Source organism: Acanthaster planci, linkage group LG01, assembly GCF_054643075.1.
Source record: "Acanthaster planci isolate LZ-2023a linkage group LG01, COTS_SCS, whole genome shotgun sequence".
In the NCBI taxonomy this organism is placed as follows: domain Eukaryota; kingdom Metazoa; phylum Echinodermata; class Asteroidea; order Valvatida; family Acanthasteridae; genus Acanthaster; species Acanthaster planci.
In genome coordinates this window covers 38204616-38220688 of record NC_141777.1, presented here as the reverse complement: position 1 = coordinate 38220688, position 16073 = coordinate 38204616, and the positions used below count along the sequence as shown (strand labels likewise).

Genomic DNA, 16073 nt, shown 5'->3' with positions numbered 1-16073 from the left:
TAACTTGAGCTGCAGTCAAACTGAATACTTTTCGTTGTCGGAAACTAGGACAATGACCACTCCCGTCAACAAAGGCCTGGCTGTTCTGGGGTTTGCGTATAGCGTGTCCATGTTTATACTCAGCAGATCAGATTGCAGTGACGGCATTCTCTGTTATGCAGGGATCAGCGTGTTCCATGTTTGCGGTTAACTCCTTTTGTGTCTGTTTGACTCAATACACGCTGACACGCTAAGCGTGTTTGCGTGTCGACTAAAATTCTGACCTGTACCTTACAAATGTGTGAGAAGCAAACAATGGGATGATTTGCAATGGTTACGTGGGGCGTACGCATAGCCATTTGCATGCAAACTCCACTCTGTCAAACTCGGTACCTGGTTATAATGACTGCTTTTAGCCTGACACAACTCCGGGCTGACATAGAGAGCAGTGCCCACCTTTCCAGTCAAGTGACTCCCCGTCCCTATCATACAAACAAAGGAGGGTTTGAGAAATAACTTGGGCTGGCAACGGTTCATAATTGTAAGTATGATTCCGAAGCTGCGGTTATTCCGCCAAAATACATGTATCAATGCAAAATGTGAATGTAGCATTGGGTCCTTGTTACAGACACACAAATGAAATAACCTCTTGGAACTCTGTACAAGGAAGTTGTCCATGCAGATCACAAAAAGAAACAGATACGTGGTGAAGTTGATTGGCCTTTTCTTAATAAGACACCAATGTGCTGGTACTTCAATGTGTAAGTCAGTGGCCACAGCGGTTTCCACGTCACGACTGCCAATGTGATCTATTTGGTGATTCAAGGGGGTGTGGCAAATATCATGGAAGGGGAGTATCATGTGACTCCAGGGTCCACTACTCCCACTACCTTTCGGTCTCTTTCTGAGCAGATAAAGTGTCTAGGATTACGAGTTTCTCCAACTCAGACATGGAGCACAGATGGACAACTCCTTCTGGTAAAGATAAATTTGGAAATTCATTTGCTTACTCAGAATCTAAATGAAATCTTTTAAAGATTTGTTTTTTTGGGTGCTAACCCACCGTTTGCTACATGTACACTCGTGGGTGAGTAAAAATGTGACTCAGTCCAGGCAAAATGAATCACAAGTCTCCTGACCCACTTTTGAGTCAACAACCTTTGGACATGATGACTTGAAAAGTTTAATGAAGCTTAGTTTTAGTTGACATTAAATCAAAGAAATCTCATAAAAGTCGATAAGACCTGAAGCTTTGCATGGTGGAGATAGAGTAACGACAGAGCTTGTGGTAAAAAATCATAAAAATCACTCTGTTTTGGTCCGAAAGTATGAAGTAATTTTAGAAGTGCCATAATCCGGGGCTGGTTCCTCAAATCAAGAAAGAGGACCTTGGGCGCCCGGTTTTCATGCGCTGCTCTACTTCGTCATGCTTCCCTGCCCAAAAGATTCTAACTAATTGCAAAAATCTATTTTTTTTCCCGGTGGCTACTAAAGTCACGGAACCAAAACAGGAGCAATTAACTACATGTGCATGTACTGTTAATCTTTGGAAATGTCTAACATGCATCACTTGCCCCTTTTCTCTGAATTCCTCACATGCAATAATATCTTGACATTTGACTGCTTTTTCTTAAATACAGTAGTACCACTTTTGCATGATGGTGATTTTTAGAAATAAACAGACTGGCGCATAGTGTATTCCAAACATTACATCACAGATCTTGCATTACATATTCTACTTTGGTCGGTGATGGCTACCAAACCTACAATTATAAATATCAGGGGCATTGGGAAGTCTGGGAGCCAGACTAAGCCCTACTGTGCACCAACAGCCCAAATTCCAACGTCTCTATTGCCTTACCGGTGCTTGCTTCCAAAATCTGAGCTTCATGTAGGTCCCCCTGGGGTATGTCGGGTAGTGCAGCCGTTCCCATATTCCCTGCGGTTGCCAGGCCAAAATCACCGATCTTGACTAGGTCATTGGAGTCCAGGAAGATGTTGACCGGCTTCAGGTCTCTGTGAATCATACCCTAATAGATGGACACAAAAAGCAAAGGAATTTGACATAAATGCCATCATTTGGCTTGAGACAAAGAGGCTATATTTGATGTCTGAATCCCTCACGTGCTGAGACATGGCTTCATATGACTATTACCACCGAAGCACAAATCTCTTTCAGGTTGGAGCTAATCTCTCTCTCACCGAAGTACAGACCTTAACCCTTCAAACCATCACTTCTTGGAAGAATGAGGATTATTTGGTTAAAGGACATTATTAAGAGCTTGCATAAGGACACTAAAATCTGCAAGGACTGCAGCAGGTATATCAAGATCTTTGTAAAATCCTGGCCATCAAATTGGACAAAGCCAGTTGGTACTAAAATCGTCATGGTTTTTCACATTTGCCAACACATGTACATGTAGTTCCAATTCCTAAAGTAACCTCCATAAGCTACTTCCACAATCTTTCTTAGAGAGATAACAGTTGTATGTACACAGCAGTAGTCTTACCGAATGAGAAAGAACACAGGGCTGCATGGTGGCCCTTGCTGAGAAACTCAGGCTAATATTTGCTGTTTGACCCCCCTAAAAAAAACCTTTTTTTGTGACCTTTAAGAAGGAACAACCTTTTTGAAATTTGGCATTCATCTAAACACATTGTAACTATTGAATCTGACAAAATATTGAATGCTTTTGTTGTTATGGCTATTTATATATAGTTCCTCCTTCTAAGCATCGTAAAGAGAATCCAGAATTGATGAGATTTAATAGTTTTGGCCTGCCTGTGTTGAAAAAAAGGATATTTTACAATGTCATGTCAGGTAATTTTCCTAAAGTTGGTGTCAAAATGACTGCAAAGCATCGCCATAAAACCTCCACAAGGCTTGGCACAAGAAAAGCAAAGTACAGGATGCCAAAGAACTATCCTCAAAGATGATGTACAGTGCAAAGTCTTCAGATATGGACCCCGAGCGGGATCACAAGAGGGCGCTTTTTCCCTCACAATGGAGGCTCCTCTGGGAGCTGCACTTGGCTGGTTCACGAATGACTATGACATGCAAGCGCTGCGGTCGCACCGCTACCAACAAAATGAACACTCCCCACCAACATGGCTCTTGAGGAGGTGCTTCCGCTCATAGCAGGCATCACCTTCCAAAATCTGCCAAAGCCAATTCCAAAATCTCCCTTTCCAGACCCCCTCCAACTTACCTGTGAGTGTATATGCGCCAGTCCTTCCACCGTCTCCCTCAGGTATCTCCATACCCTCCTCTCATCCTTGTACAGGCCCTGATCGATGGCCGTCCTCAGCGTGCTCTTCTCACAGAACTCCATCTGGATGTAGAGGTACTGTAGGGGCCGGGATGGCTCGGCGTCTTGAGGAGGAAGATTGCCAGCGTTTCGTTTCTTCCCTTCCTCCTAACACAACAGAGGAAATGAACACGGCATATTTTTACAGTTACAAGAGGTTCGGTGGTTTACAAGAATCTTGTTTGTTGCATTCGGGATATTCCAACTGCATTGTTCTTGAGTAATCATGCATCTTCTCCATCAATATTACTGTGACATGATTGATACCAAGCATACAGTGGCATGGCATCCTCGAGAAAACTGAAAATGGAGGGCACAATGAAGAATTCCTCAGTTTTCAGATGTTGAGGGGAAACTTTGAAACAAACTGCCATGGAATGCCCCCTCCCCCAAACAATCTGATACGGACTGCAAATTCAATCCACTTGTTAGACTAGGTTGGATTCGAACCCTGATCAGAAAGGTTGAAAGTAACAAAACTGCATTACATCACCCCGTCTCCCACGTCCTTGCCACTGTTGTGGTCTAACATTCAAAAACCTCTTACATCAGCCACTGAGGACCAGATCATCAGTGAGTGCACTCAACGGAGTTACCACGACACTGAATTTTCTGTATAACCTAGGCCAGTTATTCAGATTTCCAATATGTGAACAAACAAAACCGGTACCTGTTTGGATTGGAAATTCTCACTGGAGTCAGAAATGGCGTTGGTGTGCTCAAACTCAATACCATCAGATGAATCGGAATAAGGCCTGGGCAAAGTAAAAAACCAGAGGAAGTCCTAAAACCTGGGAATAATCATTTTTATAAAGCATCTGAATAAATCCCAATGATCTGATTGCTGGATCATCGATCATGTGCCCTGAATTATTTGATATAATCAATGGTCAACTGTTGATTTTACCCAATTAAATATACCATTGTCCTACCTACCTGGTAATTGAAGTCATCGCTGTTAATCATGTAATTTTTGTGTGCATAATCATGTAATTTTTGGTGATACTGATTAACACGAAACATCATTCCAGGGTCTTAGAATTACTCTGGACTTATTCAGGTGTTGTATGAAAAAAACAACAAATATTTCTTACTTGTGCAATGGAAAAAATAACATCTTTCAGTGGCAGGTTGAATGCTTGTTCAATATGGCTTGGCCTTGTGGAACACAACATTTAGTCTGTCACCTCGTTAATCTTACCACTGCACTCATGAGCATTATTCTTATATGTCAGCGATGTACCAGGCTTGGCGTATATTTCTAATACAGTGCAAAGTTCAAAGGGAATGTTTTCATCATGGGATAGTTGAGGATAACACATGCGAATGGGCCTGTTTGGTTTTTCAACAGCGCGTGCTTAAAAAGAAGTGCGTTGTGGGTCATTCCAGAGCAGCAATATGAGTGCACAAGGTGTGACGTCAGGGGCCTTGTTCATCGCCTTTTTTGAAATACTGAACGGGATAATTCACAACTGAAATACTGTAGATGTATAGTTGCATTGGTTTTAAGTTTAACTGTTATGTCACACAATACTCACATGAAGGAAGGCCCAAAGACGTCGTCTTCATCTGATGATGAATCGCTGCTGCTATCTAACCTGCCCGTATCATGAGATGAACTCCAATCCAATGAGCCTAAGGCACCTGGATATCAAAGCAGACAAAACGCACTGCAGTTTGGTTCATTTATATACAGTCACCACTGTGATTGTGCAACAAATCCTGCAAAGTCTCAGTGGGAAACGGAGCTTCTCAGCTATACAGATTACCGAGTGAAGAAATGTGGTGTACAGAGATTCCTGAACCTGCCACGTCCTCGTTAAATTTTTGCAGTTGGATGCTGCCATTTCAAAAAAGCAAGGCCAGAATAATTTTATATGTGTCAACGTAGAATATGATACGTAAATGATGTGTGTATTAAAGTTAATCCAAACATTGCCAAAATTACTCACAAGAAGTTGAAATCTAGTCAGCCCATCAAGATTCTTAAGAAGTTGGCTGTGGGGTGAGCTTCAACATTTATACAAGCACACGTTGGTGATACTTGCTTGATTGACACTTTCTAGAAAGGTTTTCATATCTGGCTATTGTAGTCATCTTTGAGTCTAGCAGAATAAGGGTTTTTGCATCACCACAGACGATTCAGGAAGTAACCGTCTACTACCTAGCTTCATTTCATAAGAACTTTCCAGTCACTAATGAAAGGTCCACAAAATGTATATCATATTGTGGCATGTTTTCTTTTACCGTATTTGTCACAAACTCAAATATATCATGTTTTATGCTTTCAACTCAGAGCTATGGGGCGGTACTTACTAAAACTGACTTTAGGAGCTAATTTCTCGATGTCGTCTGAGATGCTGAGACTATTCTTGTCCTTGGCAGGTTGTCTGGTCTCAGGTGGGAGTCTCTGATTGGGACTAGTGGTTGTCATGGTAGCGAGCGAGTCCGAATCAGTCTCAGTAGATGGAGGGGATTCAGCTACTTCTATCCAGGAATTGAAATATCTGAACCAGAGCAGACAATGTCAGATTCTGTTCCAATAATCCACTTTGGAATAAATATCTAATATGGACATTCCTTTGTTATCATGTAGTTCAAAGAAAGCCCTTATATTTCTCACACTGCAAACACAACTATAAGCTCATTTCTTTTGACGTTTCTCTCCATTGTTCCTCTTCGCCTACCCCCAATGGAGCTGTTCAGTTTTCATTTGAATGTGCACAAAACATACAGCATCTTAGCATGAGAGTAACAGACCTAGGAATGGCCAGAAGCTGGGCTCCCAGAATTTCATAAAAACAAAGTTCCTGGAGTCTTCCTTGATGAATTTTCAAAATAACAGGATAATTATTTCGACCTACTTCCAGTTAAACACATCTTCAATGTTATTGAAGACACGTCAGATGTGGGCAAAATGTATCACACTGACGAGGCTACCTTTAAGGCAAATCAAATTCTCCAATTTTTCTCTGATAAGAGCCATTTTTGTCAAATTCCCTGACTTTTCCAAGACTTGAAAAAGGGTACTCATTTTCCAGGGTTTTCCTGATTTCCAGGATAGCTGGTAACCCCAAATGGGCATAAACTGCACTCATCCATGAAAATTTTTGCCACCTTTCACTGCTGAAGCAAAGTGAAGCTTTGTGCACATTCAAATGAAAAACAGAGACTTTATGTTCGGGCCTACCTAACCACATTTTCATGGTTGAGTCTGGAGAGAAGCTTGACCTCCCTGGTAATCTTTCGGTTTAACTCTCGGCTCTTTGGGTTCAGCAAGATCCTCTTGATGGCATAGGCATTGCCATCCAACTTGTTCAGTACCTGAAAATTGTGATGGGAATTTTTTTCAAATGGTGCTTTCATATTTAAAAATTGATCAGAAAAAACAATTTAGTTTCAGGAAAAAAATCAGAACACTAAACATTTTGGTTAGATTTACAAGTATTTGGCCAGTATTAAGTTCAGTCTTTAAATTATTACAACTTGTCCTTTTAGGTAACCAACTGGTGTGGTTGTTACCAGAAAACTTACAAATATGGCATGTTTATTGTAAACATATTTAATTACACACAGAGCTTTTTCAGATTTTCACTACAGGTCTGGAGTGACAAAAGGCCTCCTTGTAAACATTCAACTTCAAAATTCACCCTCCGATAATTGTTCACAAGCTTTCCTAAGATATGCAAGTTAATTTTTCAAAAAGTACCGTACCTTTGTAACACTTCCAAATCCTCCCTTGCCTAAAAAGTCTAAGACTTCGAACTCACTCCTAAGTCGGGAGTGGCCTAGATGGACATCATAACTCTGTGGTTCTGGTATACTGACCTCGGTTTCTCTGTCATTGCCTGTTGTAGGATAACCTCAGAAAATTGACAAACACTCAGCAACATTGTATCCGAATGTGGGAAAACACCCTCAAGACAGAATTACATTCTACACCACTTTAAGCGATATATACACAGGGAAATTACTTTCAAGTTTTTCTTTAAAATGTATGTTTTTAATCACAAATCTCCAAACTTTGCTATATAAGCATAGAGAACTTTTTTGTGCGTGATCTGTGATTCCCTGTTAACATGGGTGCCTGTTTCATCTCACGTCTGTTGTACTTCTGTTTTTATTTGCCAGGTTGAGGAGGGGGAAAGTGGCTGGTTGGAGTTTATTTGTTAATCAAACTTATCATTTGAATCTCTGCGCGGCTGTTAAATGAAACCACAGACCTTAATGTCCTCCTATCTTGAGAGTCATGGTTACCACTGTTCAGTGTCCTCCAACTCACAGAGGCAACCTAGTGGTCCACTAAGTGTTATTCGTTTCCCATCGTGTTTATAAACTAACCCCCAAGCTTGAAAATCTGGCTCCAAGTGTAACATTTGTGGTGCCACATTTACATTTAGGAAGAAATCTTCTCTCACAACATAATTTCAAAGGAAGAAGATGCCCATGATTATGACATCGATTCCTTTTTTTTTTTTTTTTACACGAAAAATAAAAATCTTTTCCAAGATGCCTAAAATGGACTAGACCTGAACACACATACATGTGCACACAAAAAAATAAGGTTAGGGTGATCCTTTTGGTGGGCGGTAACCTCCATGTTAAGGCTATGGCGTCTCCCACCTCCCACATTTCCAATATTTTTCATCAAGTCCCCATTCAATTTAAAAATTCAGAACTAAGAGAACTTTGCTGCTCATATCAGACCTGATGAGTTGACATCGCTTGGAAGATTGCTGTTTGTTTCAAGTGAAGGTGAGATGGAAGGTTTAATGAATGGATGATCCAGTAACGACACGGCCGAGGAACGGTTTCGCTCATCGGTATCAAGACATCTGTATAAGGAAGGGAAGAACAGTCAAACACAACCAGTCATGTCTACGGCTGGAATACGAATGCCAATAAATACAGCCACTCCATTTAGCCAAGCTACCAAGTCCCTTTGAGAAATTTCGAAGAACAAAAGCAAATGGCGGAATCTGTAGCACGCTTCTTAGAACATACTAAAGACCACTTTTTGCAGATGCGCATCAGAAATGGTCCTTCAGTTGCATGTGTACATTACCAGTACCTCTTTTGCTCTTCACTGACAAAGAACACAGCAAAACATGTTTCCTGTTTCTGGGCCAAAATTCACTTTAGAGTGGGCGATGTGTGGTGACACTTTTTTGAAGAGACACCTTTGTCAAAATCTTAACGTTATGTAGGAGAATATGGCCCAGTGGTTAGGGTTTGTGACTCAAGACTCAAGGGGTTGTAGGTTTGAATCCAGCCTCTGGCCAAAGGTTCCAGCCTTAGGCTGGTCATCCCCCCCCCCAGCCACCCAGGAGTAAAAATGAGTACTCTGGTACAGGTCAGAATTCTAGCCAACACACTAACACGATCAGTGAACCTGACACGCTTTTCAATGTATGCTTTGCGGTTTTTACCGTGCATTGCTGGTTCAATGCACGATCAGCCTTACCCCGACTTTCTGATCTCAGCAGGGCTTGTGACCGCAGACCGCAAAGGTCACCTACAATGTGTAGTGAACCACTCCACACGCGCGCAGGGCCATCACTTCAGCCTCGTGTGTGCGTGTACATTATATATGTACATGTACACTGTATGGCAGTGCACTGAATAAGTGAAATCACATACATGTACAAGTACGCGTAATGCCCGGCTGGCAAGATGACCGTCCTGAAGTACCGAAATATGTATCACTATCACAGCCATTTTCTTTTTTCTTTTGGATCACGAAAGTTGTTCAGTCGGATTGCATCTGGAAAATGTCAAATTTCAGTGAAACTGGCCAGTGGTCCACCGTGTGTGTTTAACTACTACAAAACTTTTTCCCAAATGTAAGCTTTGAATTTTAAACTCACAGGTTCGACTGGAGTGACGACGAAGCTTTTCTTGCTGGTTCTAACGCTGGATCGGTTTTAAGCAATTCCTCATTGCACGAGAAACTTTTTCACAAATAAACAGCAACCACGAAAGAAATCCATTCCTCAGCCAGAACTACTATAACAAGCTGATTTCACAATGAAGAATTTCTCATTTGATGGAAATTTATTTCATGTATCAGAATTCCAGTAAATTAAAAGAACATCCACTGAACTTGCGTAAATTTTAACTTGCTTTTTTTATTTGCTACCACATATGCAGCAACCATGCCGCGACCAAGCAATCAGGAAACTACAACCACCAATCATAAATCAAAACAAGTGCATTGCATATTCATTTTGATACAGTGCCAACAAATGCAAAGCTACAGCCCTTCACATTACACGACATGGATATTTATGAAGTTCACATGGGGGCTATTTTGTCCGTTGTGTGCAGCCAGTGCATGCACGTCGCTAGTGCAGACCCAACTTCCTTTCATTTTGGTATGATCTTCGCCGTTCAGTTTGGTCCTAATATTGTCACAATCAGAGCGATTAGGTAGGTTTTCCAGCTCAAAGGTCGAAACTGATGAGAAAAATCCCCACCTCACTTCGAATTTATATTCACGCAATTTGAACACACTGAGCTCAAGTGCGTATGCTAGGATCGCCGCCATGGGAGCCATCTTGAATAAAATTTGGCTGGCGGACTGGCAAGGTCAAATCCTGTTTATGTTTTGTGAATTTTTTACAAAACAGTTTTTTCCAATATTGGCAATGTTTGGTAATAGATACTGCTAGTTATAATTGTCTCGGTTGAAAAATTGAAATTGGAATTTGAAGATAACTTGAGCTGCAGTCAAACTGAATACTTTTCGTTGTCGGAAACTAGGACAATGACCACTCCCGTCAACAAAGGCCTGGCTGTTTTGGGTTTTACGTTTAGTGTGTCCATGTTTATACTCAGTAGATTGGATTGCAGTGTCGGCGTTCTCTGTTATGCAGGGATCAGCGTGTTCCATGTTTGCGGTTAACTCCTTTTGTGTCTGTTTGACTCAATACACGCTGACACGCTGAGCATGTTTGCGTGTCGACTAAAATTCTGACCTGTACTGTGTAGCATTAGCTGAGGCGCAACCTGGCATGGACTTGCATCCAAAGGGGGAAAATTGAAATAATTTCAGTCATTTCATGCAAAGAAGACCAGAAATACAGGTAAACACCAGCCTGATGAGTTGCAGTGGTCCTACAAAGACTTGCACATTAAATGATGAAGCAATCGTTTCAAATGTCGTCTAGTAGGATTTATATTGATTCAGTAAGAGAAAAAAAGAAATAAACAAACTGGGAACTTTGAAGTTGGCCTCGAGGATCGGAACTGACAGTTTTTGTTGTTTCAGAGACAAAGGCTCTTGTCACCCCTTTGGTGCTGCACTTTCAAAAATTCACTTCTTTCCATGACGCAGAGAAACTCGGATAATTACGTGTTCTCTTCTGCAAAACAGTACGGTTATCACCTTTGTAAGAGATCTTGTAGATCTGCTGGTAAGTCCTGTGGAATGTCACATGGATATTGCACCTCTTGCTTTGCCTGGATCAGTTCCATTAGAAGTATTCCCTGATCAAAATCAAAGATTTTGAAGGAGTGTTAAGAACACTTTCAATCTAACACGTCATAGAATTTGTCGTTTTCACCACAAAGTGATGCATAGGATAGTTCCGGTGTGCCGAGAACTGACGTACCATCCTCAGACTTTGTACACACGATACAAAAGTTCGTGGTGCAACAACTATCCGCGATAGGTCAGGTTGTCATGCAACCAGCAAATTCATCTCTAAAACGATTTATGATGGAAGAGACTCCACAACTTTGCCCAGCCTACCGACCCCTCAAATTCTCATCTTTCAGTTTGAGTTTGAATTTCAGCCATGAGATAGACATTTTGGATCCTGCTCCCAATATCCACTTCATTCAGTAAACACTCTGAAATGAGAAGGAGCCTGACTAAATTGCTAGGATTACAGGTAAAGGCCTCTCCTTTGCTGTGCGACAAGCGCAGCTTGGCAAACTGCCAAGCTTGCCTTGTCGGATGGCTCGCTTAAAATCCAACACAGCTTGTGATTTGTCATAATGCTCAGACTACACTGAGAATTCACTTGAATGCACAACGGTGTAAGGGCAAACCTAGTAAAAAGAAACACTTCCCTGACACAAAGCCAAACAAAAATTCCTTTTCCTAAATTGTTTCATCCAAATATAAATCAGAACATTCCAAACATCACGTAATTAATCAATCAAAAGTGACTCTGTTTTTTTTTTCTCACCAGTTTTAGGATGTCTCCTTTCTTGCCTCCTCTACCTCCATAACTCTTCTCATCGCTGAAGCGGACATTATGAGTCCCTGCTAGGATGGATTCATTCAGGTCATCCAACCTGGAACAGGTAATCACAATGAACCAGTGACGGACCAAGTTCACGATGCAGCTTTGCAGTAAAGAAACAGAAGGGAAAGGCAACGTGCCTCGTGCAGAGTGCTCTGGAGGGCACAGCTGTTTCTGAATTACTTGGTTACGACTAGCAAAGATAAACAAATCAACGGCGAATAGCTGCTTGGTAATGACTCCCATTGCCGTTTGCATTATTTCCCACCATAGCGGAGTAATCCAGACACGACCTTAGCAAGGGTTTTGTGCGGTAGACCGGTACAGATGTGTGGGCAGTATGGGAACTGTATGATCAAAAATGGCAGAAAATGTGGCATTAAGAACTGATCTCGTTTTTATCACAGGTGGGCGATAACGAGGCACTACTTAAAAACACACAGTCACAAGACTGGTCACAATACCAGTCATAAGACAAGTCACATGACCAGTCACAGGTATCAGGGTGAACAACAACAAAGGAATGTTTTGTTGCTGTTCAGTTGAATAGCTTGTGTGCTGAACTCAGACTGGATGTCTTGTGTTGGTTCCTTAATGGTCTTGTGTAGTTTTGTGACAGTCTTAAGGGGCCTCGACTACAACAGTCCATGCTTATGACTGCTGCAAAATGGAAAGTTGCTTCATGAGCAGAAAATTTCTTACTAAAATCTCTTGCGGTGGCAAAGGACTATTTCCAGTTAATTACCTCTTGCACAAGCTGTAGTCAGCCAGCCGGACACCACCGTGGCTGTCTACATACACTGAGGAAGCCTGGAGGTTCTTATGGACCACCCCTCGCCCATGAAGATAGACCACCGCCTCAAGGAGATCGCTGGTGTAGCGGCGCAGGACGTCTAAGGGGATAGGGGTGCCATCAAAGGCTTGCAGATTTAGACTGCCTCCCTTGGCATACTCCATCAGTAGCTAGAACCAGGCAGATGAAGAATTGTAAGAAATCACTTTAATCCCTTCAATGAGCCAGTTCAGTATTCCAAAAAGGAAGAGCATCCAAGGTCATTCGGACACATGGGCGGCGTCTGCCCTATCAGCACAGCCATTTACGGACTAGCACATGTGGTTTGTTCCTAAATGACCTTGCTTTTTTGAAATAACGAATGAGCTCAATAGGGCCCTCTCTAGACAGAAAGCAAACACAGTCCCAGTTCCTTGGTTTCGAAAATTTCAAACAAAATCACACAGACCTAATGATGGCCGCTGTTTTGGACGTATTCTGTGCTCTTTATATTCAGTAATAATCACATGCATGAGATCTGCTCATTGGTGTTACAGACGCCACGTCGAGACTTCCAAAAAAGCAAAATCTTATCTTTAAATTTCTGGGACACTTGGAAGAATGACAAGATGAAAATTTCATTCACTCTACTTGCTGGACCCCATCCAGTAATCTCATCTCTATTGTAACCACTTTTCACCCTGTACTTTTCACCCTGTACTTTTCACCCTGTACTTTTCACCCAGTACTTTTCACCCTGTACTTTTCACCCTGTACTTTTCACCCTGTACTTTTCACCCTGTACTTTTCACCCTGTACTTTTCACCCTGTACTTTTCACCCTGTACTTTTCACCCTGTACTTTTCACCCTGTACTTTTCACCCTGTACTTTTCACCCTGTGCTTCACCACTTTAGTGTACCCCCATCCCATCAATCTGTGATTTCAGATCTATAGACAGTGACCGCCCCTTAAATGTTTCGTCAAAGGAATTCTATTTTTCAACAATCGATGCTAAATACCGTATTCATTCTATCAAGATAACCACATGCTCACTCCTCCTACCCCATCAATCTAGGACCTCAACTCTACAATAATCACCCCCTACCCAAATAGGTCCGATGGCCACGCCCAGAAAGAAACCCTCCCCCACCCTCTCAATCTGTGACCTCACCTCTACAGTGACTACTTCTTTGCCCTGAGTGTCTCATGACCACACCCACCACTCCTAATCATACCCTCTCAATCTGTGACCTCACCTCTACAGTGACTACTTCTTTGCCCTGAGTGTCTCATGACCACACCCACCACTCCTAATCATACCCTCTCAATCTGTGACCTCACCTCTACAGTGACTACTTCTTTGCCCTGAGTGTCTCATGACCACACCCACCACTCCTAATCATACCCTCTCAATCTGTGACCTCACCTCTACAGTGACTACTTCTTTGCCCTGAGTGTCTCATGACCACACCCACCACTCCTAATCATACCCTCTCAATCTGTGACCTCACCTCTACAGTGACTACTTCTTTGCCCTGAGTGTCTCATGACCACACCCACCACTCCTAATCATACCCTCTCAATCTGTGACCTCACCTCTACAGTGACTACTTCTTTGCCCTGAGTGTCTCATGACCACACCCACCACTCCTAATCACACCCTCTCAATCTGTGACCTCACCTCTCCAGTGATTACCTCTTTGCCCTGAGTGTCTCATGACCACACACACCCACCACTCCTAATCACACCCTCTCAATCTGTGACCTCACCTCTACAGTGATTGCCTCTTTGCCTTGTGTGTGTTTGATGGCCAGGTAATGCACCAGGTTGGGGTGCTCCAATTTAACGAGAGACAATAACTCCTGTTCCACAGTACCAAGCTGTAATTTAACAAAAATGGAAAAAACTCATGAACAACAAAGCCATGACACAAACACAGACTTACGCGTCACAATACACGCAAAAAGCTCAACGACTAACACAGTACTGGGCCTTATTCTAACACAAGCGTGCTTTAAGATTAAGAATGCAAGTGACATGTGTATGAATGCTCTGCCACTGCAGTAACAACATTTCTTCAGATTGGTCTACAGACTCATCTTGTATTACACGTTATTAAAATCGACATGTAATCCTGTTATCGATGATGTCAATACGGAAATAAATATTGTTGATTGATTGATACATGTATTTTGAAATCACTTTTTGGTGACACACATATCAACCTTTAAGTCACAGTACAGTTACATGTATGGGGGACTTTTGAGACACTTGGTGGGGGCAAGGACAGTGGTCCTTTTCAATTGACCTACAGGTGTAACATACCGACGGTGTGCTTTGTTTACCTGTGCACTTTCCTATGTCATTAACCATATTCTGACAGGGAGCCGGTTTCGGGTACTGCGGGTTTGTACGCATGGCTGGGGTGCCCATTTGGACAAAAGACAGTACTCGGAACAAAAGACAGAGTTGCTGGGAGTTGCCAACATTTTGTCACTTGTCAATAGTGGAGGAAATCCGTCATTGTTTTGAAAGATTATACCACGGTTTGTGGCATTCAGTGCGAGCAGATTACCACCAGGGACAAAAGTGCTCCAGCGCTCCAGTGATGAGTGATACAATACCGCTGCATGCTAATCTGGCCCCTATTGAAAAGACGCCCGCAGCGCACTGTGCCAGTTTCGGAAACAAAAGAAACTTATGCAACACCACACAATCTGGGCTCATTTTACAAGGCAGCAGGCCTAGCTGAAATACTCTGGTATCAATAGATGTTGTCTGTCAGATTAGAGTAGCCATCAGACAGTCACTCCATGGGGTATACGCGTTCAGGAATACAAGATAAGAATTTTTGAAGATTTTTGAAAACCGAAGATACTGAAAATTCACCCGTACATAGGCACTGCATTTTTAAAAGCACCCGACGGGAAATGGTTAACACCTTCGCTACGGAGGACGGCTACTACCGCACCATTGTATGAGGATTAGTGCATACCACACATACAGACTATTCACCATGCAGCTGCTGGTTCTATGGGGCCTGCTGCTGGACAAAGCCCTCCATTCAGGGCACACCACAGCCCAGCAGTCACATCCAGCGAACTCCCATCGGAGAGTGCACAGGTAAACATTACGTCATCGCGTTTTATGTCTTCGATTGGGGTCTCATTTGAGTTCATGTGCACATGCTCAATGATGCAGACAATGCTGGACTGGAAACATTGTACGTTGCCACCATGCAACTCAAAGGTCGCCCATTACCCACACCACAATGTCTTCTGCTCTTACCTGCTTGACACAATTCTCTGCGGCTTGTTCTTCATCTGGTAAGGGCTTTCTTCCCTTACCGTGTTTCCATTTCATGACCCATTCCCTGAGTGTGACCAGCTCTCCTGTGCTGGTGTCCATGCCTACGTAAATGGTGCTGCCTTTGTCGCCACAACCTGCGCCAATGTGATAAATAACTTGAGCATATTTTCTTCTGCAACAAGGAAAAGTGCCCATTGTTAAACGGACACTTGATGTTACTGATGGAAAGAGACAAGGAATACCAGGAGATTCCAAACAGGGATTCAGCCAAAATGCTCATTCCAACTGGGGAAACTACCCCTTGTAAATAGGAATACTTGTCATTCCTACTGGATCTGATGCAGGTGCATCTGGTGATTTCCAATCCACCTTGAACAGAAGCACCCCCTCAACGATTGAAAAGAGCCAACGTTGGTAGGGAAGGCTAATTTTGTTGGTAGCGATGTGGCC

At 42.5% G+C, this 16073-nt stretch overlaps 1 protein-coding gene across 2 annotated transcripts in view; it reads right to left on the bottom strand.

The window, feature by feature from the left end:
• eif2ak4 (eukaryotic translation initiation factor 2 alpha kinase 4) overlaps positions 1-16073 on the bottom strand; it is a 74862-nt gene that overhangs the window by 46021 nt on the left and 12768 nt on the right. For both annotated transcript variants that reach the window (XM_022237271.2, XM_022237272.2), the window contains exons 8-21: positions 15603-15757; positions 14084-14194; positions 12285-12502; positions 11483-11591; positions 10675-10775; positions 7995-8122; positions 7002-7135; positions 6478-6611; positions 5604-5794; positions 4826-4931; positions 3958-4042; positions 3189-3395; positions 1841-2009; positions 373-461 (exon numbers count right to left, since the gene is read on the bottom strand). In XM_022237271.2, coding sequence (XP_022092963.2) covers positions 373-461; positions 1841-2009; positions 3189-3395; positions 3958-4042; positions 4826-4931; positions 5604-5794; positions 6478-6611; positions 7002-7135; positions 7995-8122; positions 10675-10775; positions 11483-11591; positions 12285-12502; positions 14084-14194; positions 15603-15757 — 1937 coding nt within the window. The remainder of the gene's footprint in view (positions 1-372; positions 462-1840; positions 2010-3188; positions 3396-3957; positions 4043-4825; positions 4932-5603; positions 5795-6477; positions 6612-7001; positions 7136-7994; positions 8123-10674; positions 10776-11482; positions 11592-12284; positions 12503-14083; positions 14195-15602; positions 15758-16073) is intronic.